At 43.2% G+C, this 27643-nt stretch overlaps 1 protein-coding gene across 2 annotated transcripts in view; it reads left to right on the forward strand.

The window, feature by feature from the left end:
- Positions 1–27643, forward strand: part of ATRN (attractin) — a 116745-nt gene that overhangs the window by 53904 nt on the left and 35198 nt on the right. Inside the window, exons 14-25 of one of the 2 annotated variants that reach the window (XM_079333094.1) lie at positions 177–315; positions 1752–1933; positions 4222–4438; positions 5553–5738; positions 7663–7896; positions 8516–8653; positions 13304–13397; positions 14681–14733; positions 16300–16394; positions 17289–17367; positions 17758–17990; positions 18608–18775. In XM_079333094.1, coding sequence (XP_079189220.1) covers positions 177–315; positions 1752–1933; positions 4222–4438; positions 5553–5738; positions 7663–7896; positions 8516–8653; positions 13304–13397; positions 14681–14733; positions 16300–16394; positions 17289–17367; positions 17758–17948 — 1608 coding nt within the window. In that variant the 3' untranslated portion in view covers positions 17949–17990; positions 18608–18775. Of the gene's footprint in view, positions 1–176; positions 316–1751; positions 1934–4221; positions 4439–5552; positions 5739–7662; positions 7897–8515; positions 8654–13303; positions 13398–14680; positions 14734–16299; positions 16395–17288; positions 17368–17757; positions 17991–18607; positions 18776–27643 lie in introns of those variants that run through there. The other variant, XM_079333093.1, reaches the window with a different exon arrangement.

The raw sequence follows: 27643 nt of genomic DNA on the forward strand, positions 1-27643 counted from the left end.
CTGGGGGAATATCTTGGATAACCAGTTCAGGCTGTGCCCAGTTACACAGCTTTTGGGTATATAAATTGCTCTGGAAACCTGAACTGTGTGGGGTGGTGTGGTGTTGCAATCATGGCTGTTGTAAACCCACATGGCTTGGATATCAAAAAATGCCTCACCTATGCTATTTATTTTAGGTTCCTGTTACTCTATATGACAATTGTCCTAAGGATAATCCTGCCTACTACTGTAATAAAAAGACAAGTTGTAAAAGCTGTGCCATGGATCAAAACTGTCAGTGGGAACCTAGGAATCAGGAGTGCATTGCTTTGCCAGGTAGGTACTGGTGGCATAATACGAATTCATCCACTCCAAAAGTTGTTGAGAATTTTTAAAATTTTTTCTTGGTTTTATCCCCAAATCTGCAATTTTTAGTGTTTACAGTGGAGCAAATAGTGTTGTTTAATCATACTAGCTTTGGTATGAAACTTAATTTGTAGTAAATCCAGCAAGTCTGCTGCAATATTTTTCAGTCCCAGTTGTCTGAAGAGGACTATGATCACTCGTGTAATTATTAGGCTGTATTTCATCTCTCCCTTTTCATTTGATTAAAGCTGTTGATAATAGGCTTCTGCAAGATATTAAATTTAATGATGCATGCTATTTAATTTAGGAACTAAAATTGTGCAAAAGTATAATGGCACATATTGGACAAATGAGGCAAGTAACACCTGAAATGTTTAAGGAAAATTCTCCTATTGCAGTGTTTCCATTGGAGCCCACAGGATTTGGTTATTAGTTCCATTGCTGTAATGTTTTTTTTTAACCCAATGACTGGGAGAGAAATACAGGATCTTCAGCGATTAGGTGATTGTAGGTAATAAAATATAGAAATAGGGGAAAAACCCACTGGACAGGGCATTTTAATGGACATGGAAAGCCTTCCCCTAGGAAACAGTAGGTCTGGACATGTCCAGGTCTGGTGTTTGACAGTCTGCAACAGTTTAAAATTGAGGAGACTGTGAAGAAGATCAGTAAAAGTGAGAAAAGCCATCCTTTAGTGAGATGGATAAAGAGCTTGGTCTGTTTTATTTGATGTAGAAAAGGGGGTGACCTGATCATGTGTGTAAAAAGCTCTTCTGAAAAATTGACACTTGAGAGCTTTTCCATTTGTTAAGTCTGAATTCACACTTGAAATGCCCATCAGGGTTTTTTCTGTAAGGGAAATAATTAATCACAAAGTGTAAGGAGTTCTTAAGTAGTGGGGTTGTGCTCAAGTTGAAGCAGGGATTAATCCTGGAAATTTGTGCTGTAGACAGGATTAGCACAACAACCCTCTCCTGCCAAAAGGTCCCCTGACAGCTGTGGGTGAATAAGTGGCTTCAAGACACTAACAAAATACAAATTTGGGGTTTTTTCCTCTTTTTTCCTGTAACAGTTTTAGTGTTGAACATTGTAATAAGTGCTTTGATTATGGATTGCAGAAAACTAAATGCTAATGTTGAACTTCAGCTCCCCTAAACAGATTTTCTTCTCCTCCAATATTATTGTATATCAACATTTCTGAGCACACCTCTGAGTCATACTGGTTTGGGATGGGGCTGTAGGTAATTCTTAGTGGAAGGGTTCATAGAATCATTAAGGCACAGCCCAGGGGCCCATCAGCCCCTTGCCTACTTGGGCTCATATTTTTTCATAGTTCTACTACTTTGGTTGTTGGGATGGTCACCTGCATCTCTGGGTTTACTTTCTTTGCCCCCCTTGTGCCCTAGAAAATATCTGCGGAACGAGCTGGCATTTGGTTGGCAACTCCTGCCTGAAGATCACCAACGCCAAGGAGAACTATGACCATGCCAAACTGTCCTGCAGGTCCAGTGGTGCTTTACTGGCTTCTCTCACCACCCAGAAGAAGGTGGAGTTTGTTCTGAAGGAGCTGCAGAAGTTTCAGTCTTCGGTGAGTGCTTCCTTTGTAGTTCCCTTGCTAATAAAGCTGTGGCTGTGGAAAAGTCCTTGCTGAAGTATTGTATGCTCTGTACACAATGGAAATGCCTCTTAACCAAAACCAGCTGATTTTCTTTTGAAATTCAGTGTATCCTCTGGGTGCTTCTGAGCTGAAATTGTAGAGAATGTAAATAGGAAAGATAAATATAAACATACACAATGCCTTAGAGATACCAGTTTCTGTATTGGAATCACACCTGCATTTCCCTGGTGGAATACAGGACTGCAGCAGAAGCCCTCTGATGACCTGTGCACAATATTTTATTTATAAAAGTTCCTTTGGGGCACTGGAGGTATAAATAACTGGAATTATTTACTCCAGTCAGAAAAGCAGCTGTTTAAAATGTCGCCTTCTCATTCCACAGAGCTGCTTGGCTTATTTGACATGATTTGTGTTTGATTTAGTGGCAGGTGCTTTTCTATCAGACTCAGGAAGAAGTGAATTGGAATTTTTCTCTCTTCATGCATCAGTGAAATAAAACATATTTTTTTCCAGTCCCTGGGAGAAGAAGGGAGATGTTCAGGGCAGGTTGTATAGGTGGTGCTACAGCCCTGACAAAGAACAATGCTGTGCATCTCTTCTAAGATCCTGGATTAGCCTGGAAGGCTGCTGTGGCCTGATGGCACATCAGAATAACAACTCCTGGGTCCCCGAGGCCACTCTGGGAAGCATTTTCTATAGGAAAAATGAGGCTGGAGGCAATAGGATTGCTTTCTTTCAAGGGACAATGTGCTTCAGTACTTAAGAGAAATATTCCCTTGTTAAAACAAGAACTGCCATTTCTGTAGGAATGCCCATTCCATTCATTCCCTGCCTAGTTTCCATTTCTAATTTTTTTAGAGGAGTGTCAATTTTTAACCAAAGAAAGGTAGGCTGCAATTTAAGGAAGATAGTTTGTTAAATCTTTTGCAAAATGAGGGAGCCAAGCCTGGGATACTGTAAAAATACATGATTCTGACAGCCCCAGGTGTTTCTGGATATTCCAGTAGCTGAATGCATAATAAATTCCTAAAGACACACAGTAACTCTTCCTGCATAGTGTTTAAATCTTTACACTATGTAAGAAGTTTTACACTTCTTAAAAATGTAAAAACGAATTTTTAATTTACAGGGTTTCCTTCTACCTGCAGAATCCTTTGAAAAGTGAGCCTAAAGAGACTAGGAGCCTGTTTTAATGGATATTAGTATAGAATGCTTGTAAGATTGGAAACTGTATCCGGGGCTGATCCCAGCATGGGCAGCAGGAAAGGTGGGAATTGTGTCCCTGTGCTCCAGGCTCAGGTGAGACCCCACCTGCAGAGCTGCCCCAGCCCTGGATCCCAAATTCAGGAGGACGTGGAGCTGCTGCAGAGAGTCCAGAGGAGGTCATGGAAATGCTGCCAGGATTCTGGAGCCAGGCTGGGAGAGATGGGAATGTTCCCTGGAGAAGGGAAGGCTCCAGGGAGAGCTCAGAGCCTCTTGCAGGGCCTGGAGGGGCTCCAGGAGAGCTGGAGAGGGGCTGGGAACAAGGCCTGGAGGGACAGGACACAGGGAATGGCTTCACTGCCAGAGGGCAGGAGGGATGGGATGTTGGGCAGGAATTGTTCCCTGTCAGGGTGGGCAGGGCTGGCACAGGGTGCCCAGAGCAGCTGTGGCTGCCCCTGGATCCCTGGGCTGGGCCTTGGAGCAGCCTGGCATAGTGGCAGGTGTCACTGCGTATGTCAGGGAATTGGAATGAGAGGAGTTTCAAGGTCCCTTCCAATCCAAACTATTCCATGATTAAGGAAAATCTCTCAGGGGCAAGAAGCACCTTTCCTCACATCTGCACCTCTCACAGCTGGCTTCTGGTTCTGTGGCTGCCCCCGGATCCCTGGCAGTGCCCAGGGACAGACTGGATGGGAATTGGGGCACTAGTGGCTGTGCTGGAGGAGACTCTGCTTTGCAGTTACTGCTTTTTCAAGTAAACTGTATGTAGATGTTTAGTAATAAGGAAAATGTGTTGGTATTGGCATGATATGCTAATAATAATAACCCTATTGCTGTTGGAAGCTGCAGCTCTAGGGTATAAAAGTGCATAAAATAATTTTGAAGTAGGTGATGTTTGCATATTTTAGCAGTAAAACCACATATTATACCAACAGAGCTCAAATGCTCCTCCCAGTTGAAAGTGCCAAAAAATGAATTGCCAGTAGAAATATTGTCTTATAGAGTCTTATGGCCAGCAACACTAATTTCGATTTGACTTGCTCCTTTATTTCTAGCCCAAAACTTTGACTCCATGGGTTGGACTGAGGAAAATCAATGTGTCCTATTGGTGCTGGGAAGACATGTCTCCCTTCACCAACACCCTTGTACAGTGGCTTCCCAATGAACCAAGTGATGCTGGATTTTGTGGGTATTTAGCTGAGCCTTCCCAACAGGGACTGAAGGCAGCAACGTGTATCAACGAGGTCAACGGCACTGTCTGTGAAAGGCCAGGTAACAACAGCTGTCTGCTTGGTTTGTATTTCCTAGAGAGTAAAGGGAATGTGATTTACTGCATTTTAAACCAGCTGCATCATGACTTTGCCAAAGAAAAGTACTTCTCAATCAGTGTCTTGTATACATATTTCATGCAGGAAATAGAAATTTTAAAAATAGCTCAACATTTATGCTGTTAACTGTGAAATATTTGAAGTTCACAATTTAAATTTTTTTTTTCTCGATTGCATACCTTCATGTGACATTTAGGTAGTTACGATATGGAGCAATCGGCTGTTTCAAAAATGCAAAAAAATAAAAGTAACTTTCTGATTGAATTCCCCTTTTCCCTCTCCTCTGCTATGTAGCCAGAGGAGGATTTTATCAAAGTTTGAAATTAATTGGCCAAGTCACTTTGGAGATATGAGAACTTTGAAAAAAAAGAAGCTATTTGCTTTTGGGAAAAGTCTTCCAGCTTTGTTAAAACTGCATATCTTTTCAGATGGCTTGGTCTGTTAATTCTCCATTGTGGTTGATTATTTCTGAATACCAATTAGTGCCCCTTTAAGTATTAGGGAAGTTGGTTGATTAAATAAAAATTTTAAGTGCATTGCACCAGTTGAAATAATTCTTTGTGGAAGTGCAGGACGTGAATCCTGAATATGGAACCTGAACTCAAAATTCTGTATGTTTTCACTTGCGGAGCTTGGGTTTAAGCTTTACCCTGGTTTTTGTGGTCTGAGAACAGTCACTTGAAGCAAGACTTAAAGCACTGGATCATACTGCAAACTCCTGAGTTAGTTTGCTTTCAGTGCTTGTTTGATGTCTAGAACTGATCAAATCACTTAAAACACGTCCCTGCCTGCTCATGTGAAACAGGGTTCCACCCTGCACTTTGCTGGTGGAGAGTAAGGAGTACCTCAGCAGAACTGCAGAGAAAGAGGCCACACTCACAACACTACTGCCAGAGCAGCTCTGGCTGGCAGTGCACGGGGCCAGGCTGGACACCGGGATTGGAGCATCCTGGGATGGTGGGAGCTGTCCATGGGGTGGGATGGGCTTTAGGGTCCCTTCCCAGCCAAAGCATGGCAGGGTTGTTTGTGTAAGGGAACTGATGGTGTCCTCCCCTCAGCCAACCACAGCGCCAAGCAGTGCCGCACGCCCTGCGCGCTGCGCGCCGCCTGCGCCGAGTGCACCAGCGGCAGCTCCGAGTGCATGTGGTGCAGCAACATGAAGCAGTGCGTGGACTCCAACGCCTACGTGGCCTCCTTCCCCTACGGCCAGTGCATGGAGTGGTACACCATGAGCAGCTGTCCACGTGAGTCACTCTCCTGCTGGGGCTGGGCACCGCCAGGAAACCTGGCTGGGCTGGGCTGGGCGTCCCCGGGGCCAGAGGAACACGGCCAGGCTGGCTGGGCTTTGGAACAGCTCTAGATCAGAGGAACACGGCCAGGCTGGCTGGGCTTTGGAACAGCTCTGGATCAGAGGAACACGGCCAGGCTGGCTGGGCTTTGGAACAGCTCTAGATCAGAGGAACACGGCCAGGCTGGCTGGGCTTTGGAACAGCTCTGGATCAGAGGAACACGGCCAGGCTGGCTGGGCTTTGGAACAGCTCTGGATCAGAGGAACACGGCCAGGCTGGCTGGGCTTTGGAGCAGCTCTGGATCAGAGGAACACGGCCAGGCTGGCTGGGCTTTGGAGCAGCTCTAGATCAGAGGAACACGGCCAGGCTGGGTGGGCTTTGGGGCAGCTCTGGATCAGAGGAACACGGCCAGGCTGGCTGGGCTTTGGAGCAGCTCTGGATCAGAGGAACACGGCCAGGCTGGGTGGGCTTTGGGGCAGCTCTGGATCAGAGGAACACGGCCAGGCTGGGTGGGCTTTGGAGCAGCTCTGGATCAGAGGAACACGGCCAGGCTGGGTGGGCTTTGGAGCAGCTCTGGATCAGAGGAACACGGCCAGGCTGGCTGGGCTTTGGAGCAGCTCTGGATCAGAGGAACACGGCCAGGCTGGGTGGGCTTTGGAGCACCCCTGATCTAGTGGGAGGTCTCCTGCCCCTGGCAGAGGGTGGAACGACACAATCTCTAAGGTCCTTTCCAACCCAAACCATTCTGTGATTGCCTGTTTATCAAATCCAAATTAGGGTTTGCATGAGTGTTTAATTCTGAAGCATTGTCTCCTTAGAGACAGTAGTAGGAATTCCTTCCTCATTTTAAATAAATGATATACATTTTTGCCCCTTTTAGGTAGGTATCACCAAACTGCAAAAGCTTCATGGCACTTTGGAATAGTGTGTGTTCTTTTCAAACTGGGGTAAAAGAGCCTAAAAACTTAAAACAAGCAAAGATGTAGAGATTATTTTATTTATGCTGAATTCTTTATGAGCTGGGTGTGAGCAGGGGTATCACAAATAGCTCAAAGTGTTGCAATGTAAGAGATGAAGAAAATTAATTCAAGGAACACGAGAGTATCAACTTCCCTTATTTCCAGAGGTCAAAAGTTGGAGGAAGCATTAGGCAGGGGATGAGTAAGCTGAAATAATGAAAACAAACTTTTTTTTTCTTTTTAAAGGCAAACATTGTCTATTTAAACATCAAAATAGAAAGTCTGCTCATCTTGTAACACCAAGAATCCAGAAAATTTTTTCAAGATGGTCTGGGGAAAAGAATGGAAAAAAAATTTCTGTGTGTAAGGAGTTTGTCACCCCTAAAATTCAATCCAATTAGAGAAAGGCAGGGCTGAAGGGTGGGCTCTTACTCTATTTGTATTATTTGGTTTTTGGACTCAGATAAGTACTTGAAATAACAGCATGTGATGCTGAAATGTGGTAGGAGGAGGCCCAGAGTGACTGAACTGGCTGGTTTTTAGCCTTTGCTTCCAGATGGCTCATTTGATCATCCGATCTATTTTAAATCAATCTGAGATGTTTTGTAGAGGGAACTTTAACCTTTGGTGTTAGAGGATGGCGGGTAATGGTTTGAAAAACTTCTCTGTGTGTTGTGCTGTTTTGTAACTCATTGATTATTGGAACCTTTGTTGATAGTCATCTTAGATTCTGGAATAAATATGCTGGTAGGAATTAATATGTTACTGTGAATATCAGAATAAATGTTTCTAGATTTGATGAGATAAATATTAGGTGAGATAAAAATACAATTACGCAGAATACATCCTGCATTTTTTGTTGCCCACATTTGAGATGGTAGCAATTTATTCCACAGTTCCATGGCTTGTTTTTTTTGCAGCTGAAAACTGCTCGGGCTACTGCACGTGTGCTCAGTGCATGGAGCAGCCGGGCTGTGGATGGTGTACGGACCCGAGCAACACCGGCAAGGGCAAGTGCATCGAGGGCTCTTACCGGGGTCCTGTCAGGATGCCAGCCCCGTCCACACCAGGGAAACACAGCTTGGAGCCTGTCCTCAATGTCAGCATGTGTCCTACGGAGAGCAGCTACAACTGGTCCTTTATTCAGTGTCCAGGTAAGTCAGCAGCGTTTAATTGTCCAACGTTTCAATTAAGTGCAAGGGGAGAGAGCTTTTAAGACTACGGTGGTGCCTTGTGTTCCCTCCTGTTAATGGAGGGAGGAGAATAATATGGAATATAAATAGAAATTAGACACTTGGAGATGGAAGGAGCTGTGAAGCAGCTGAGCTGCATGAAGACATTATTATTTATTACTTGGGAGAAATTTTTTCTTTCCTTACAGACCTTTGCTGAGATTCTAACTTTTGTTTGTTTATTGATTTAAAGGCTGTTTGAAAGAAAGGCAGATCTTCCTTTGAAGGTTGTCTTAATTGTTAATAATGCTTAGGATGATTTCTAACTAATGGTTTTTAGAGGAAGTCAACAGTCCCCTCCCCGTTCCTTGTAAATCCATCCCACCAGTAGCTTCCAGTGCAAGGTGCACATAATGTTTCATGGTTCAGTTTTCCATGTGCTGCTTTAAATTTCATTTTTTGATATACACTTGTCTTTGGGTCTGTGTGTCACTAGCAAGAGATGAGAAGGTGCATGAAAGGTTTCATTTGCCTCTGCACAGTGCAGACCCCTGAGGGTCTGTGGGAGCACCAGTACTCACAGTTTTCCTGTTTTCCACAGCCTGTCAGTGCAACGGGCACAGCAAGTGTGTAAACGAGAGCATCTGTGAGAAGTGTGAGAACCTGACCACGGGCAGGCACTGTGAGACCTGCATCTCTGGCTACTATGGGGATCCCACCAACGGGGGCACGTGCCAGCGTAAGTGCTGCCTCACAGCTCCCTGCACTGGTTCCTCCACGCCTTCCACTCTTTGCTTTGCTCTGTTCCACCATTGTTCCACCATTCCTCTGCTCTCTGAACACAAATCATAGCCTGATAATGTTTTCTTTCCTGCAGGCGAGGCTCAGTTCTTGTTTCTTCAAATCAAGGACATTCACCCTGCTGAGTAAAATTGCTTCCATTGCACATAAAAGATGATTTTATACTTTCCTTTCTAAACTTGGAATGACCACAGTGAGAAATGCCTGTGTTTTGGCGTTTGATGATCCTAGTTTTAAAAGAAAGTGTTCATCCAAATGTCTTGAACGAATTTCTGCTTATCTAAGTTTCACCTTCTATTCTATTTGGTTAATGTGTTGTGTGTCTATAATTAAAATTGTCTGCTTCATAAAGGCTTGCTATGTTTTACTGAGGACTTGGCTGGATTTCAGTTAAGGATTAGGAGAACCCTGTTAAAATTGCATTTCAGTTTGTAAAGTGCTTTGGGACTCTTTGGCACAAAGAACTGTTTTTGGCTGTGCAGGATCCAGTTAACAAACTGGGAAAAATTCTTCCTTGAAAGAGCAATGCATTTAATACTGAGAAATATACATGGAAGACTTGGAGTTTTGACCTGCAACCTTGTGGTGTGGTCTTGAACTGCTGTGAGTTTTTCAGTGTTGTGGCAGGGGGAGACCAGTTGTAAACCAGAAGCCAGCTGTGAGAGGTGCAGATGAGAGGAAAGGTGCTTCTTGCTCCTGAGAGATTTTCCTTAATCATGGAATAGTTTGGCTTGGAAGGGACCTTGAAACTCCTCTCATTCCAATTCCCTGACATAAGCAGTGACACTTGCCACTATGCCAGGCTGCTCCAAGGCCCAGCCCAGGGATCCAGGGCTGGGGCAGTTCTGCAGGTGGGGTCTCACCTGAGCCTGGGGCACAGGGACAGAATCCTCCCCTTTCCTGCTGCCCAGGGCTGGGGGATTCTGGGCTGGGCCATGTGCAGCTCTCACCCAGAAGCACTCCCCAAGTCCTTCTGCCCAGGGCTGCTCTCCAGCCATTCCCCACCCATCCTGAGTTTGGGCTCTGCCTTGTTCCCCCCTGGTGCAGGACCTTGCACTTGGCCTTGTTGAACTCCATGAGATTCACACAGTCCCATGTCTCCAGTCTGTCCAGCTGCCCTTTGATGCTGTCCAGGTACTGTTGGAGGCTGTCTAGGCCTGTGTAGATGTCCTCCCTTCCCTCCAGCGTGCTGACCTTACCAGTTTGTTGTCACCAGCAAAATTGCTGTGGGTTCCTCAGTCCCACTGCCTCTGTTACCAACAGAGCTATTAAACAGCACTGGTCCCAGTGGATTGTGTTAGTGGAGTATAGTGAGGTGGAATGAGACAATTAGATACAGTGATGGAAAAGGTAGAATAAAAATTACATTGCTCAAAGTGTCAGTACTTCTGTGGAATGAGTGTGGGTGGTTTGTGGCCAGCCTGGAAGAATGAAGTGGAGCTGCTTCCCTTAGAGCAAAGGGATATGGAATGCCAGCAGACAGCACAGCAACATGGGTACAAAGGAGAAGGTGCATTCCTGACACTTGATTTCACAACATTATCTGCCAGATTAAATGCTGCTGACACTCGTAAACTCATTTCAGGTGAAGATACTTTGAAATGCTCTAAAATTTACTTGAAAGTAATGGATAAATTGAGGCTGAGTTGCCTGAGAAAATACAGAGTTGTACTCTGAGCTTTGAGGTTTAATCACTGGATCACTGTGTGCCTGTTGTTAGGTGTCACTTTTCTCTGCATGTGGAAATGGAGAGTAAGTTCCTTTGGACTCCTGTACATAAGGGTTGTCCCAAAATAGTTATTGAGATAACGAATGACAGACTGAAATCATCCAGATGCCTGAAAAATAAATTAGAAAATGTCTTTAGAGATTGTGGAACAGCATTGATTCCTTATCTGATGAAACCAGTAGCTCATGTCAGAAGTGCTTTGCTCTTAAGTGCTTTGGACTCAAATTTTTAATTTGCTGTGGTTTAACACTGTTTACTGGGAAGGGGAAAGAATGAGGGAAGCAGGAACCTGGGCAGAAAGAGTGAGGTGGATTGGGAAAGGGAAAGCAAGAGCAAATCACCCTATCTGATGCAGCCAGGCTGACTGTTGCCAATTAGTAATTTTTGCTTGGTGAAAGCCTTTCCAGAGGGGAATTCTTCAGATAAGGGCTGGCTGATGGGCAGCAGAGCTAGCTCCTTTTTTCTCCCTGCTCTGAGCTGTGGTCCTTTCATCCTTTTCCATTAATAATGTGCTGATTTCACCCTTCCTGTGCATTTGTGAGCAATACTTAGTGCTGTTTTGTTTCTAGAGGCCACGGTCACAGTTGTGCTGGAGACTGTTGTACACTCCAGCCTGACACACAAACAAACATCTGTATGCTTGCACACTCACTGCCTCTGCAACTCCTGGGGTCATGGAGTGGTTTTGGTTGCAAGGGTTCTTGTATACCACCCCTTTCCAGCCCTGCCATGGCAGGGACACTCCCACTGTCCCAGGTGCTCCCAGCCCAGTGTCCAGCCTGGCCCTGGGCACTGCCAGGGATCCAGGGGCAGCCACAGCTGCTCTGGGCACCTGTGCCAGGGCCTTACACCCTCACAGGGAATAATTTCTTCCTCATGTCCTATCTAACCCTGCCCTCCTATTTCAATGCCTTCAGTCCTACATATCCCTATAAGAAGTCCCAACACAAGATAATATTACTTGTGTTAAAAATATTTTGTCAAACTGTAGTTATTTCCCTGAAAAAATTGTTTGCATCACATCATATGCCCTGTTGTTGGCATGGCTAGGCAGATAATAACTAAATGGCAGGAAAATCACTCCTCAGTGGTGTGTTTTAGGAAGTGTCCAAGTAGAGTAGTGTTCTCTGAAAAGCCACGAGAAAATGTCTCTGTGCATATTCCAGTTCTTTAGTGAATGATCTCCAGTTACAGGCTTGTAGGAAAGTGGATAAATTAATAGATTCTGTTGTTTTAAATAGAGATATTTGAGTGTCAAGTCTTCTTGATACACTAAACAGCAGAGAGGAAAGCTAAATTAATGTTAGGAATTTAGAATACTGCTCAATTGTTTAAAGGCAATCTGCCTTTAAACAACCTGAGGTTTAAAAATCAAGAGAAATGTTCATACTGAATATTGATCCAACTTCACTTTGCTTGCTTTGTGCAAAGCATAAGGAAAGAAGTACAAGACATTCTCAATAGTACTAAGACTTATTTTTCTTGAAGTAGCACTAATGAAAAGAGTGTTTCCTTCACAGAATACAGTTGTCTTGTTCCCACAACAGGGAACTTGTTCCTATTTTGCTCTGTGTTGCTGCTAGGAAACCACTCATCCACATCTGAAGAGCACAGTTAAATGTCCCTGATACAGTATAGCTTCCATTATGTGTCAACAGAAAGAAGCTATCAAAAGGATTCTTACAATAAGGTCCAAGGCTGGCAGAGATATTCAGGATGGGGACTTCATGTCTAAGAATCTGCTGGTACATTGATTGGCATGGCAGCTTAGTGAGGAGGAATATGTGTTTTTAACAAGGAAGCTCCAGCCTTTAAAGCATCTTGTCCCCAGCAGGCTCAGCGACCATAAACAAGGGATCTTTGCTTTGTGTAGTTTTCCCCTATATTGTACACTCTGCTATGCACAGCTCCAGATGGATGCACCTGCCTTGGCACTGAAAGGCACCATGATGCCAGGAGAAGTTGTTAAATCCATTCTTCTGGTGATAGTGAACAAGGTGTCAGTCAACTGGCTGTGTAAGCTTTGTTCTTATTTGTTGGTTTGGTTTTGGGGTTACCGTGAATGTTTCCCCCCTACATCTTTATAAATAAAGGTCTCAAAGTGTGTCAGTATGAGCATTTAGCTTAAATCAGGAGCATTTTGTGAAGAAAATCTCCTCTATGTCCCCACCATGCTACCCTGGGTTGGATTTTGAGCAGACTGAGGTGTGTGAGGGGTCTGTTTCAGGCATGCCCCAAACCTGAAGTAGTTCAGAGCTGTGCAGGTTTGCTTCAGCCACAACTCGACATTTGGTGCAAAGTTATCCTAAAATGTATTGGGGAATGCCCCCCAACTATTCCCAGCATGGACATCATCATCCTAGCACCACATGTTTTGTGCTGGTGCTGTTGATAATGACATTATTTTCTCAATAGGACTGATGAAGCATTATTTTTCCCAAGGCCTATTTATTTATTTCTGGAAAAAGCCCTTGAAGTCCCACAGGCTTTGTTTTATTTTTCAAACTATTTTCAAGAGTTTTGAGTTTGGCTGAAATGTGTTAGCAAGCCCAAAATTATTTCAAATATTGTCTTTTCCTTCCCAGTTATGATACCACCCTTGCTGTCTAACAATAGGAGAGGAAGTTAAATGAATTTTAGAGACTAAAAAACTGAGTCTGATGGTTTCTTGCAAAACACCAGTATCCTGTGCTTGCTCTGTTTCTATTTTCATCACACAAAAAAGGAAAGAGCACCAAATGGGTTTTCATCTGCACATTAATTCTTGATGTATCTCAGTTAGACAACCAAAGGACTTAATTGCTATTGAGTCTGTTTCTCTTCTTGATTCAATGTTGCATCTCCCCCTCTGCTCAACAGCTTGCAAGTGCAATGGCCACGCGTCCGTCTGCAACACAAACACGGGGAAATGTTTCTGCACAACCAAGGGAATCAAAGGAGACGAGTGTCAGCTGTGAGTTCCTTTCCCTTTCTTGTTTGAAATCAAAACATTGTGCACGTACCACCTTTGCCCTCCCCCCTGTTTTTTAATGGTGTGTTTGTGATGTCTCTGCTCATTCCTTCCTCCTGACAGTTGAGTGACTGCACTGAGGGTGCAGCCAGCCATGCTCCCCCTGGGGAATATCATAAACAGAACGACTTCCTGAAGAATTCCAATTTTTAAAACATTTCAAATGGCAATGTCATGCAGAGGGGATGGGTGAAAAAATTACCATTCCCTCAAACTATACGTAGAGTCACAGAATGGTTTATGTGGGAAGGGACCTCAGGCCCATCCTGTTCCACCCCTGCCATGGCAGGGACACTCCCACTGTCCCATTGCTCCAGCCCAGTGTCCAGCCTGGCCTGGGCACTGCCAGGGATCCAGGGGCAGCCACAGCTGCTCTGGGCACCTGTGCCAGCCCTGCCCACCCTGCCAAGGAGGAATTCCATCCCAAAATCCCACCTAGCCCTGCCCTCTGGCAGTGGGAGCCATTCCCTGTGTCCTGTCCCTCCCTGCCTTGTCCCCAGCCCCTCTCCAGCTCTCCTGGAGCCCCTCCAGACCCATTCAAGGGGCTCTGAGTTCTCCCTGAAGCCTTCCCTTCTCCAGGGGAGCATTCCCAGCTCTCCCAGCCTGGCTTCAGCCCTGCAGCAGCTCTGTGGCCTCCTCTGGACTTGCTCTGCTTTGCTTTATCCCTCAATGGTTTATTTTTAATTGGTAGATTTCACCGTTCATGCTCTCTGATGTTGTTCACTGGGAGTGTAAATATATCCAAAATGAGCCTTTGACATTCAAGCAGTTTAATGGAGCAGTTTTAGAGCAACAAATTTGCTGGAGGTTTCTCTGTAACATAACAGAAATGCTTTTAGTGTAATGTTAGTGGAAATAATTTAATTCCAAATAATTTCATTGCCAGGTTTATTTTTAAAGCGTTGCTCACATGAGTAAACATTTATAGGATAGAACCTGGAATAGCCATAAATGACTGAGCTAATCCAGTTCCATGCATTGTGAAAAGCTAATAAATACCTTCCAAGTAGTTGCAAATGTTATATCCAGAATTTTATATTGCATTTTTACTACATATGAGTTGCAGGGGAATGTGGAATTTTCTTCATCAGCCCAGTCTAGCTCAGACATTAATCTTTAATTGTGTACTGTTATCAGAACAGGTTGTGTTTTCTGGTCTTTAGTGGCTGAGAATAAATAGAACTGAAAAAAAAATCCATGTATTAAAAAATGTATATTCTTTTTAGGTGTGAAGTTGAAAACAGATATCAGGGAAATCCACTTAAAGGAACGTGTTACTGTGAGTAGCCTTGGGATTTTGTTTGGAGATAAAAAATGTGCTTGAAGTTTAAAATACCTTATTTAAAACTTGTTTTAGTTGCCTCAGCATGTGTTTAAAATATGGGGGATTAAGGAAAGGACTAAAAAATAGGTCTAAAAACCTTCACTTTTCTCAAATACATTGTTTAAAGAGAATGAATGTACTTTTCATGATAAGGTTTGTGTGATGATTGGATCTTTTGAACAATGTTTTGAATGTTTTTCATGTGAATGAGATGAAGTCTGGTCTTTTGGAGAGCACTCTAAACTATCTTCCTAACAGGTAAAAAGCAAAGAACGTCCTTAGAATTTGTATGAATGCAAAACACTGTTTATTTTAAATTCTGCTCCATGTTAGAATGGATTCCAGAATTGCCACGCTTCCTCTGGAATGAGCTGTTGGATTCCCATGCAGTTCCACAAGTTCCTTTTGCCACGATTCAGATTACCTAATGGAAACGTTCCAGCTTCAAATATTAGTAATCAGCAGCCTGGCAGGCGTGGAGAGATGGAATCTCAAACTACATAAAGTCTCTGGTAGTGGTTTTGTCCAGCACAGAAATGATCACCTGGCTGGTTTTGGCTTATTTGAATTCTGCTTGTGGGGTCAAACAAGAGCACTGCTGGCTTCTCGTGGCATCTCTGTATAAAATGACCAAATTCCTTGCTGAAGTGGCAAGGACGGTTAAATGGGCAAAAAGTGGGGCAAGTCAAAACTTTCCAGTTCTTACAGGAAGAACCTTGTGCTGTCCAGATCCAGTCTTGCTTGGTTTCATTCCCTATTTCTTTGTGCTGTGCTGTGGACTGACACCAGCAGCTCGTGTGACTTGTGTCGGTCCAGTGAGGGGTCACCAGGAGGCAGGAAGAGAGAGGCAGCAGCTGGTGTATCAATTCCTGGACATTACTGCTTGGAATATCTCTGCACAAGTCATGGCAGTGTACTTTAATGGAAGGGTTCTGAGGTGGGGAGTGGCTGTGGATTGCCCCAGCCTGGGCACACGGGAGCAGGGAAGGACAGATGGACCAAAGGCTGCTCCTGGCCCCTGGCTCCTGGCTGGGATGTGTCCCAGAGCAGGATGGCAGCTGGTTCTTCCCCAGCCAGCTGCTCTGTAGAGCCTCTGCCAGGAAAAGCATGCTGATGTACAGAAACCTGCAATGGAGGAGAACCATTATCCCCTTCCAAGTCGGAATTGCACAACTGCTGAACTTTTCTGCTATTCCCTTAGATCACAGATATACTGCAGGCTGGAAAAGTAAATATTTTGGTGTGTTTTTTACAGAGTATAGGTAGGAATATTGATTTGCATCAAGACTGGAGGCTATTGCCTGGCAAGTGTAAGCCACCTCTCTTCCTCCCCTAGGCTCAGCTCCTGAAGTTTTTTGTTCCTTATGTGGGATCACATGTAGGTTGGAGTGATTTGTAGCAGTGTCATGACAGCGTCATGTTCTGGCTGTCCAAGAAGCCCTTCAGTGACGTTGTGCCTTCCTTTAGAGAAGTTATTTTATCCCAGGTGATGGGGTAACTGCCTCCCTGCATTCCTTACAGATACCCTTCTCATCGACTATCAGTTTACCTTCAGCCTTTCCCAGGAGGATGATCGCTATTACACAGCAATCAACTTTGTAGCAACACCTGAAGAGGTACATTTTCTCTTTTCCCTTTAAACTTTGTCCTTCCTCTTCTTTTGGCCTTGGAGGCAATGAATTGTTACAGGTCTGCAGGTCCTTAAGTTTAATCTTGTGATATGGAAGGTGTGTCCTTCTCCATGGAGCAGCCAGGGATTTTTGACCTTGGCTTGGCTGTGCAGTCCCAAATCATCACAGGAAAATTTCATAACGAGCCACATTTGGTTCTTTCCAGTTGTTGGAACAACCTCTGGGCCGTTCTAGTTTTTTTTAAATCGCAGAACAGTTTGGGTTGGGAGGAACCTTAAAGCCCATCCTGCTCCAAACCCCCCTGCCATGGCAGGGACACCTCCCACTGTCCCATTGCTCCAGCCCAGTGTCCAGCCTGGCCTGGGCACTGCCAGGGATCCAGGGGCAGCCACAGCTGCTCTGGGCACCTGTGCCAGCCCTGCCCACCCTGCCAAGGAGGAATTCCATCCCAAAATCCCACCTAGCCCTGCCCTCTGGCAGTGGGAGCCATTCCCTGTGTCCTGTCACTCCATCCCTTGTCCTGTCCCTCTCCAGCTCTCCTGGAGCCCTCTGGGCACTTCTCTTCTGCAGGATGAACAATCCCATCTCTCTCAGCCTGTCTCCATAGCAGAGATGTTTTGCTTGTTTTCATCCATATCTTGTGTCTCAGTTCTTCCTGTGATATACTATACATATGACTTCTTTATCCTTTGTTATGTTTTCCTTGAGGAGGAGAATACTTTTTTCAGAAAAAATAGTATATCATTTTAGCTTGATATATTTTCTTTATCTCAGTAATACATTTCAAGGTAATTTTTTTGTAGCAACAATTTCCTAGGAAACAGTGCAGTAAAATTGCATATTCTAAAAATGGGGTTTATTTTTTCTTTCTTCCTTTAGCAAAACAGAGACCTGGATATGTTCATCAATGCATCTAAAAACTTCAACCTCAACATTACTTGGTCCACAAGTTTTGCAGGTAAATTAAGGATGATCTAAGTAATTCAGGTGCTTCTTTCATTTATCAGTTTATGAAAAAGGCAAATTTAATTGGCAAAACTTGGGGAGTTTTTAACCTATGTACTTTTTCCATAGTGTTCTTAAATTGTCAGCCTGAGGGGGAAGTAAAATGTTTAAAAACTCTGTTTTCAACTTTAATAGTGTATTCTGTAAAAACCAGAAGTGCAAATTTGATTTTTAATAATGCAACATCTTGGTACACGGTGATTTTGATAATGCAGTGCAGCTTAACATAGTTGCTTTTAAATTAATAGTTAATTTTTTAAAATTCATATTAAGAAGATTTGTCCTTTTGTCTGTTTTCTTAAATGCACATTGAAATATCTTTTCCTGCTATTCCTTACAACAGCTGGTACTCAGGCTGGGGAGGAAATTCCAGTTGTTTCCAGAACCAATGTAAAAGAATACAAGGACAGTTTTTCCAATGAGAAATTTGATTTCCGCAACAACCCGAACATCACGTTCTTTGTTTACGTCAGCAATTTCACCTGGCCCATAAAAATACAGGTGAGAGCTGCTAATAGATGGCAGATTGTTTAAAGGTGCTTTTATATTTCTCTCGAGAGCTGTGGCAGTTTGCTGTGCTGAAACACTAATCTTAGAAAATTAGGATTTTAGTTACCTTAGTTACCTTGCTGAAAACAATTAAAAGTTAGAAGGGAGTAGTTATCTGAAACTTGAATAATTGATTGTCATTTCGTGTTTGCTCAGCTGCGCTTACAGTCGGAAAAGACGAAACTAGCGAGCGGATCCAAAGGAACATAGACAATGCAACCAGAAACCCACTCTGTGGAAAATTGGACTGTCCCCAAAATCATTTGTATTGTCAGTGATAGAAAAGGTCAAGAGTTTAGGGTGAGGAATACTCACCTTACTTCCTCCTTTTAAGACTCCTCCCAATGAAAACGACCCCAGACTTAATTTAGGAAGTCAATCAATGCTTAATAGCTATTCAAGCTAATTACCACAGGAAGCAGGGGATGGGAGGGGCTGTTATTATGAATATGTATTTGCTTGATTCCTTTGCTAATAAATAGACTCTGTGATCACCTGTGATGTCACATTATTAGAGGATTACCTCACGCTGCTGCCCAGTGCTGAATAAACATACACTTTCTAACTTTAAACTGTTAGAGAGTCTTTTGTCCGTCACAACTGAGTGTCGGTATTAGACCGATACTCATATTTTGGTGATTCAATGCATGGAGTTGTCCAAGCTGAACCAGCCTGGTGTAATCCCAAAGCAGGCAGAGTTTGATGTTCCTGGATAAGAGGAGGAAGGTGTGAAGCATCTTCTGGTCTTGCCTCAGCCCAGTGGATTTGAAGATGGGCTGTGAAATAAAGAGAGGCACTCATTTATTAATAGGGCTGTGTTTGAGGAGGTGTCTGACTTCAAATGTGCAGATACTGATGTTGCAGAAAAAGACTGATAAAACTGAGAACAAAGCTTGGAAAGAGCAGACAGAGGAAATGCTTTAGTAGCTCTTTAGTGCCTCAAAAGGCACAGCTCAAGGGCCCCCCCCCCCCTTCCTCCTGCTGCTGCCTCAGGCTGGTGACACTGCAGGACCAGCAGCTCATCCTTTCCCTTAATTCAGGTTGGCAGGCAGTGCCATGGGTGCCAGTCTGGCTGTGGTGATGGAGCTGGTGCAGGAGAAGCAGTGGGTGAAGCTTGGTGGTTGTAAAATCAGAATCACTCTATGATTGCAAAAACAGGTTCTGCAGCTACTGAGGCAGCTCAGAATTCAGAGCAGCCTCGGCCACCTTCTTGCAGTGGGCTGGGCAAGGATCAGCTCACTGTGTGCTCAGAGTGATGTGGGTGTTTGAACCTTTGAGGTCTAGAACAGAGATCATGGAATGGTTTGGCTTGGAAAGGACTTCAAAGATCTCGTTCCACCCGTTGCCATGGGCAGGGACAGCTTTCACTAGCCCAGCTTGCTCCAAGCCCTGGCCAGCCTTGAGCAGTTTCAGGGATGGCATAGCCACAGATCTCACATAAAGTTGGCATATTTGAGTTCTGCCTTATTTAAGAAACTTGGTCAAATATGTGAATTCAAATTCTTCCATCTTCACGCTTGTTCATCCGCTTGTTTTGTGAAAGCTGACACTTCACATTAATGTACTTGGTATTTCAAATGTATTTGTCAGGCAAACTCCCTCTTTCAAAAAAATAATGCACAGAATAATATTGAGTAAGAAAATGAGATCCACCTGAAAAAATGATCCATAAGCTATAGTGATATTTTTTCCAAATTTTTAAAAAAGTACTAGGAATGCTTCAGAAATGTCTATCCCCTTCTCCTAAAGACAGTGGGTTTTAATTACTTGGGAAACTATCTTGTTGATTGCAAACTGAAGATTTGGCAGGTTAGCTTTGAGCTCTTTTTAATACCATGGCTTTGGTAATCAGTTAGTGGCTGGAGAATTTTTACTTCATAAACTGGTAAAGTCTTAGTTTATTTTAGAGTCCTAATTTTTAAATATGAAGGAGTTGATGAGCTTAATGTCATTGGATACTCAAGTAGCAAGTCCCAAACCTCCTCCTTTTCATGTGAGTACTACTTGTTGTAGGGGAAGTAGCAGCTGTGTACAAAGGTGAGCACTTGTGCAGCTATTTATTTAAACATTTGAGCTTCTCTTTCATCATGTTTGTACTTGCAAGAGTCAGGAAAAAAAAAAATTTTTTTTTTAAACCTTACGGGTTATTTTGATTAATACTTGGTTTTCCATAATCAGTGTTGGACTGTACTTTACCCTGATTTGTTTCTTTGTTATTTATTGCTGCAGAACTGAATATTAAGGGTACATCTGATTGGTTTTTCTCTTACCTCTCCTTAAAGCATCCCTGCTTCCCTTCCCTTCCTGGTTTCCTTTACTTGTATGGTTGAAACACCTCGTGCTGCTTTGTTTTCATTTGCTGAGCAATGGCACAGCTTGGCTTCTGGCAGTTCTTATTTTCTCTTTCTCTGCTTCTTCCTGGCTTTAAAGACATTGCTAATGAATCCTTTCCTCTCGTTACTACAAAATTTCTTTAATTGATCCTCATGTCCCTTTTGAGGTTATCTCTGAGCATGCAGCTTTCAAATAGTTTTGCATCTTTGACCTGAGAGAAATATTTAGATGGCAGCTTTCCCATTCCTGATCTCCTTAGTCCACTTGATTTTACTGTTTGATTTCACTTCTCATAGTTAGAGAGTGAACTTTGATTCTCTTACAACACTTAACCTCTTTTTATCCTTAATTTAATGTGAATGTGCTTGTATGCACTCAGTCCAAGTTAATGTTTTATTACCACCTCTTCTTAATGTATTTATTACTTGCTAAAACAAAGTCTAAAATAGCATCAGCTCTTATTCATTGAGACACAGTTGTTGTGAAGAAGTCTGGCAGCAATCAGTGGTCCATAGATTTTCAGGTAGTTTTCAGTGCATAGCTAAAAACCAGGACTCACCGTGTCCTTCCAGGTCTTGTGCAATCTGCTGTGATGGATTGAGCTTCCCTCAGTTACAATCTGTGTTCCTACCTGTCCTTCACATGCCCCAATGTTTTCATTTTTGTGAAGTTTGTGTTCAACAAGTTTGTGATAAAGTAGGAGCTAAATCATGGCACAGGTTTTTGGGCAAAGAATTTTTGGACAAATGCCCAGAAAAACTGCGGCTGCTCCATCCCTGGAAGTGTTGGAGGCTGGGCTGGACAGGGCTTGGAGCACCCTGGGGTAGTGAAGGTGTCCTTGCCCATGTCATGGGGGGTGGGTTGAGATGAGCTTTAAGATCCCTTCCAACCCACCTCATTCTCTGATTCTGTGGTTTTACAACTTCCTGGCCATCACTCCTTGACTTCATCCCATGCTACATTCTTCTCAGGAATAGTTTTTTATTCAGAGCTTCCCTTCTCTCATTTGTTTTTCCAAGGGGTTCATCCCTTATTTCACTGCAGAAAAGTTCCTGTGCTGTTTGGATCAGTCCTCTAGGGCAAACTGGCTCGTTAATTAAAACTCCACGTTGCAGTATGGGTAGGATGCAAACTGATCTCTTATCTGCTAGCTTGTCTCCTACAGTATTCCTCATTGTACTTCCACTATTAAACTGTCATGCAGCTAGAGAACATGTTTCAATTTCCCTTTGGAAATTACACTGACTTTAATAGAGTATGTCAAAGTCAGGAAAACTGTGTTCCTGCCAAGCTGTTGGAAATTATTCTGTCCTCATGTGTGTGCATCACCTGGCAGCTCATGCGTGTGTTTGGGCTGCTCCTGGGCAGTGCAGCATGTCCAAATCATATTTTTAGGGGTTTATTCTTCGTTTGACTATCTTAGTAAACTGTCATTGTGCATACACTCACTTGTCCTGGCTTATTTTCAATTTCAATACAACACATGTATTCAAACAGGAGTGTTTATGTCTATACAAAATCTTGTTTTGACAGAAAACTTGATAAATGTGGTTTTTACTGCAAAGCAATTCTACAATCCACCTTTTTTCCCCTAAGTATTACAAACTTTATCTTGAAGCCCTTGATTGATATCTGTCTCTTATTCATTCTCTCTCCTTGCCTGTTAAAATCTGCATTTGGAAAGTAGAAATGCTCCTTTGTTTAAGAGATGGCTGTGTCCCTGTCAGTGCTCAGTTCTGCCTCTTCTTTCCCCATCTTGCTCCACTTCTTTTTCAAACCACTTCAGTTCATTTCTTTTTTGAGGTATATTGGTTTAGGATGTCTTTCCCTTCCTGGTTAATGACTTTAAATGATTATTCAGTAGAAGAAGTAAAGCAGCAAAATGCAGAAAGCCTTCAAAGTACAGCAATCCTCTTTGTAATTCCTCCTTTCTGGCCAGTTGCAAGCATGAAGGAAGCCTTCCTTAAAGCCTTACCTTGCTAAGCTTTCCTGAAAATCCGGGTAAGGTTTGTCAAGAGTGTCTGGATATTTCCATTCTCTCTGCTTTGGGAGCTCATCATTGCTGCAAACCTTGGACACATGGAATTTTGAAGCATTTAGCAGACCCCAGCTGTTCACCTTCCTCTCTTCAGCTTTGCTCTAAATATTCCCTGTCATCCCCCCAAATTGGGAGTGCACCCTTTAGGAAAGGACACTAGTGGGCATTGAAGGGTTGAGGGTTTTTTCACTTATGTAAATGTAATAGTAATCTCTTCCCCACTGTTCTTCCTCTTTGCATAATCTTCACTGCAAGTTGGCTTTGTTGTTCTTTTCAAATGAAGCTCAAAGTAGAAGAGAGACATTGGCTATAAATAATCAGCTGTACAATAGCACAGTAAGAAGCAGAGGAATTCCATGCAGAGATTCTCAGAGGAGTTCTCTTCATGGGTTTCAATCCATGCAAAGTCAGCTGACTCTGAGGTGAAACTGCAGTTCTGGAGCTGACAAGTAGTTCATGGGGAGAATGTGGAGCTCTCTTAGATACCTGCGTAAATGTCAGCAGGTTTTAACACTGTTTAAACCTGTGTGTATTTACTGGGCCGAGTCCAGTGAGTGATCCCTCTCCAGAGTATACTGGGGGAGAATTCAATCTGCCAATGCAGGAAACCCTTCCCTGCCAGTGAGCTTTCTGCTTTGTCACAATTTACTGCTGATCATGTTTGCTACCCCTCACTAAACAGAAATCAGTAGTCTTGTTGTTAGTCTTGTTTCATACCCAAACTATTGTTTATATTCACTAACATTCTGTCCCATTTGATATTGGATTTTTTCCTCTCAGATTCCAAGCATCTTGCATTGATCTCTAAGTTCTGAGAATGTGTAAGAAGTTTTGGAGCTGATTAAGGCAAAACCAGTTTGTAATTGTATCATTAACTGGCAATTGCCTCCCCTCTTCCCTTTTTGTTGGTTGAGGATTTTGATTTGAACACACTTAAATTATGAAACAAATGCTTCAAGAAACAAAAAAAGGAGAAGGAATTTTGCAGCCTTTGCATACAAAATGTGCAATTTGCAAAATCTCATTAGGTATTTCCTATATATAGTTTTCTTGGCAATTCATTATCCTGTTGGGCTTCAAAAAGTGCCACTGTGACTACACAGCATCACTGCACGTGCAGAGTGGTGGAGGCTGCAGAAGCATTGCATAGCCCCCACTGTTTGAAGAGCATTTGAGAACCAGTGGGAAACATTCAACTCGCTGAGAACCAGTGGGAAACATTCGACTCACTGAAATTGTTGCCTTCCACTCAGGTTTCATAAAGGCTGTAATGGAAAAATAGCTAAAATCGCCTCTGCTGCCTTCAATTTTAGTTTCTCAAACCTTCTGGTTTCCTCTACTTAACTTATTTCAGGATGGTCTATCTATATAGAGTCTCCTTTCTATCTTTATGCCTTTCTACACAGTACATCGAACAAACAGGATTGGAGGGACCTTAAAGACAATCTGTGGATTTGCTTAACTCAGTCACATCACGTGTTGTCATAATGATTCTGTCTCCAAACATGCTGTTTACCCTGACAGGAAGGTGAACACACTCACAGTGCTGCATTGCTTTCTGGTTCCTCTGCTGGAAGGGTGAGTGGTGAACTGAAAGGTGGAAACAATTCCTGGCCCTTCAGTGGATTGCAGCTGGCACAGGAGGTGTCAGCAGGTCAAGTTCAGAAACTGTCACTGATGGGAGGCCTGGAAATTGAGGACAGGCTCAAACATGCTGTAATTAAACCAGAATTTGGTCTGTGGTGCTTTCTTTTGGTAATGATCCAAGTGACTGTCACAGGTGACTGTATTTGGACTGGCATACAGAATCCTGGAAGCACAGATGGGTTTGGATTGGAAGGGACCTTAATTCAAGCCCCTGTCATGGGCAGGGACACCTTCCACTACCCCAGGGTGCTCCAAACCCCACCCAGCCTGGCCTGGTACAGTCACAGCTTCTCGGGGCAGCCTGTGCCACAGCCTCACAGGGAAGAATTTCAAATCTCCTCTCACTTCCCTCTGGCAGTGGAAGCCATTCCCCCTTGTCCTGGAACTCCATCCCTTGTCCCAAGTTCCTCTCCAGCTCTTCTGGAGACCCTTTAGGCCCTGGGAGGGGCTATAAGGTCATCCCAGAACCTTCTCTTTCCAGGCTGAGCACCCCCAGCTCTCCCAGCCTGGCTGCACAGGAGAGGTTTGAGTGTCACAGCTGCAGCTGCTCTGTACAGATCCACTGCAGGTGCCATCCCCAGGAATGAGATGTCAGCCATTACCTGAGGTGCTCTTTAATGAGCCCCTTCTTTTGGGGCCCTCCCTCTCTGCCTTCTGTTGCTTTTCTTAAATTCACATTGCCAGGATGACTGCATCCAAATTTGGAAGGAAAATGCTCATTTTAGTGCTCCAGTGCTGCATAAAGTGAGATTTCTGATAGATGTGGGGGCATGACTGTGCTCTCATTAAACCTTTTGGATCTGGCACTTTCTTGGATTCAAGTGCCTGGTATGATAGAGCTGTGACTACTAATTTTTTTTCTTCTATCCTGAATTGTTTTAAGGGAATAGCTGAAGCTCCATTGTTCCACAGGCACCAAAAGACTTCTGTGCCTCTCTCTGCAGCCCTTGGGTTTCCCAAAGTGTTAGAGTTGCTCTTTGCCTCCTTTGACCTGGGAGCAGTTCCTGCTGGTTTCCAGTGCAGCTGGAAATGTCTGTAGGGATGTAGGAGAGCAAACTAAACTCCCTTCACATCTCTTTGCCTTAGCAGGGCTGGAAGTGATGCTGAAAATGAATATTTTCCTTAGACTGGAGGTATTTCCTGTCTTAGCATGTGGGCAGGGTTCAGGGGGAGCTGTCTGGTGCCAGCTGCATTTCACAGTCAAGATGAATTATACATTAGACAGATTCTGCTGAGGAATGGCTCTTGTTTTTTCTTATGCTGAACGTGGCTATTGAAGTTGGAAACACTAGCCAATATTTTGGCACACTGCCAGGAATTACATTTTCAGGAAGACAATCCTCAAAGCTCTTGCTCTGATCTTTATCATTGTTTATTTCAGTGCTTCATTGCTGTTGTGTCCTCCAGTATGTAAATACTGAAACTTTCTGAAATTACCATTTTTCAAAGTAAAACTCCTTCATTAAAGCAGTTTTGATCTGAAATTATTCTTCTAATATTCTTCTCCATCACCCTGCTAGTTTTATTTGCAACATTTCCCCTAAAACAGGTGGTCTGCATTAGCAAGAATCTTAATACCACTTTCAATTAAGCTTTAATTTTACATGCCATTCATGTTTAGTGTAGTTCAGGAAGCATTTGTTTTCTTCCAGAGCTAAATGATGGATGACATTTTGCTACAGCTGAGGAAAGCTCCTGCCAGGTGAGGAGGGGCCCAAAACAGAGCTGGAGGAACAGCAGTTCTCACACATTCCTTTTATTTTAGGCTTTTAGTTTCTTTCAGGGGGCATGATCATTGCCAGCAGTGCATTTCCCTCTGAGGTTTGCAGCCTGACTAAAAGGCTTTGATAAAACATAGAAAAAGGAGGAGTGAAGAAACCATCCACAGTTAAAAAGCAGGGCCTGCCTGTCTCTAATGCCCTGATTCCTCTCTGGAAGAATCATTAGGTATTTGGTACAGGACATAAATCACCCCTGAGGACTGGACATGGCCCATGGAGGTTTCCAGTCTTTCTCTAAATTAGTGTCATTCTCACATCAAAAGTGACAGGCCCATTGAATGAGAGCTCTTGGTGAGGGCAAACAAGAAGTGTCCTTGTTGTTGGCTAAAGAGAGTGAAGCACATTCAGATAGGGATTGCTTTGATAAAATAATTGTGTAGGCTTGAAATGGCAGTCAGCTTTCCTGCCAGGTCCTCATGTGCCTCGTGCATATTTAGCAAGTGTAAGTGCAGAGATAAAATAATCCTCAACTTTCTGGAACTCTTTATTCCAAAAATGTTCTTTTTTTTTTTTTTGTGTTGCTTCTGAAAGCATGGTAATGCTTTCTTTCTGAATGCATGGTAAAGCATAGTTGCTTGCTAATGGTGTCCCTTGCCTTTCTTTAGCTGTAACTGCAGGTGCTTTTGAGCCTTTCTCCCTGAATCTCTCTTGCCATGTGAAAGGTCTTCTTGAAACTCAACAATGAAACATAAATTAATTTGTTAATCTGATGAAATTTGCTGTTGAATGTAATTACTTTTGGAGACATGCAATTACATGCTGATTTTTCAAAACAGGCAAACTGACATCATCTACTGTGGGATTGAAAGATTTAAAACAGAAAAGTTAAATGGTCCTTTAAAACATGAAACAGCTGTTGTGTTTTATCTGCTCCTGCCATCAATGATTTTTGGCATCAATGGGTGATATTTTTCTCCTTTTAGAAGTTGTTCCCAGTTGTTGTTTCAGTTAAGTAATATTTTTGTTAGCACCTTCTTAAATCCTTTAAAAGGAGGATTTCTCTCACAGGCAGTTAAGCCTTGGCTGATTGAGGTACCATTTCAGTCCTTTTTACAGGAGGTTGTAGCATCAGCAACTCTGAAAATTTTTCTTGCCGAACTTTTCCCATTAAGAAACCACAAAACTAATTTTCTATGGAAGCTAAGTCTGAATCAGGCATTAATTTCTTCTGGGTGAGGCCAGTGCTGGTTGTTTGAAGTTGCTATATTTCTGTCATTGAATAACTCTTGAAAACACCATAACCCACCACAATGTAGATACAGACCCCCCACATGAAATACATTTCAGAAAATGAGTGTGTGAGCCATTTCTGGGGAGCCAAAAGAGCCAAGGTACTTTTCTTTATTTAAAGAGTCAAAGAATAGTGAGCAGAGCTAATGAAGGAGAGAAAAGGTTCTATGCAGAGCTAAGAGAGGGTGAGAAACCCTCACAAACACCAGGCCAGAGACACCAGCACTCCCCTGACAGCTCTCAGTTGACTCTGCAGGGCTGCTTTTGTGGAAAAAAACCAAAAAACATCCCTGGAATGTCCTGAAAATTTCCTTTTCTCACTTACTTTCTTGACTTTGTATTATTAAGATTTTGACTCTTTTTTTTACTGTATTGGCAAATGTTGACAAGGGAGAGCTGGGGTCAGGCCAGGGTAGTACTGTCACAGTCTTGTATGGGAATAAATTTCTGGGATGATTGGGGAGTTTATAGGGTTTTTTTCTTAAACTGGTTCTTTACTAAATTGTTTTTTTTGAGTTGTGTCATGTATAGTTACTTCTATAACCAGTCTGTTCTGCATGCAAGATTAGCACCATCCACCATCCCACACCTGCACCCAAAGCATCAATAAATTACATTAATGTTTTGACTGAGGACTGAAGTAAATTCCA

This window comes from Erithacus rubecula (genome assembly GCF_903797595.1).
Source record: "Erithacus rubecula genome assembly, contig: scaffold_141_arrow_ctg1, whole genome shotgun sequence".
NCBI classification, from domain to species: Eukaryota; Metazoa; Chordata; class Aves; order Passeriformes; family Muscicapidae; genus Erithacus; species Erithacus rubecula.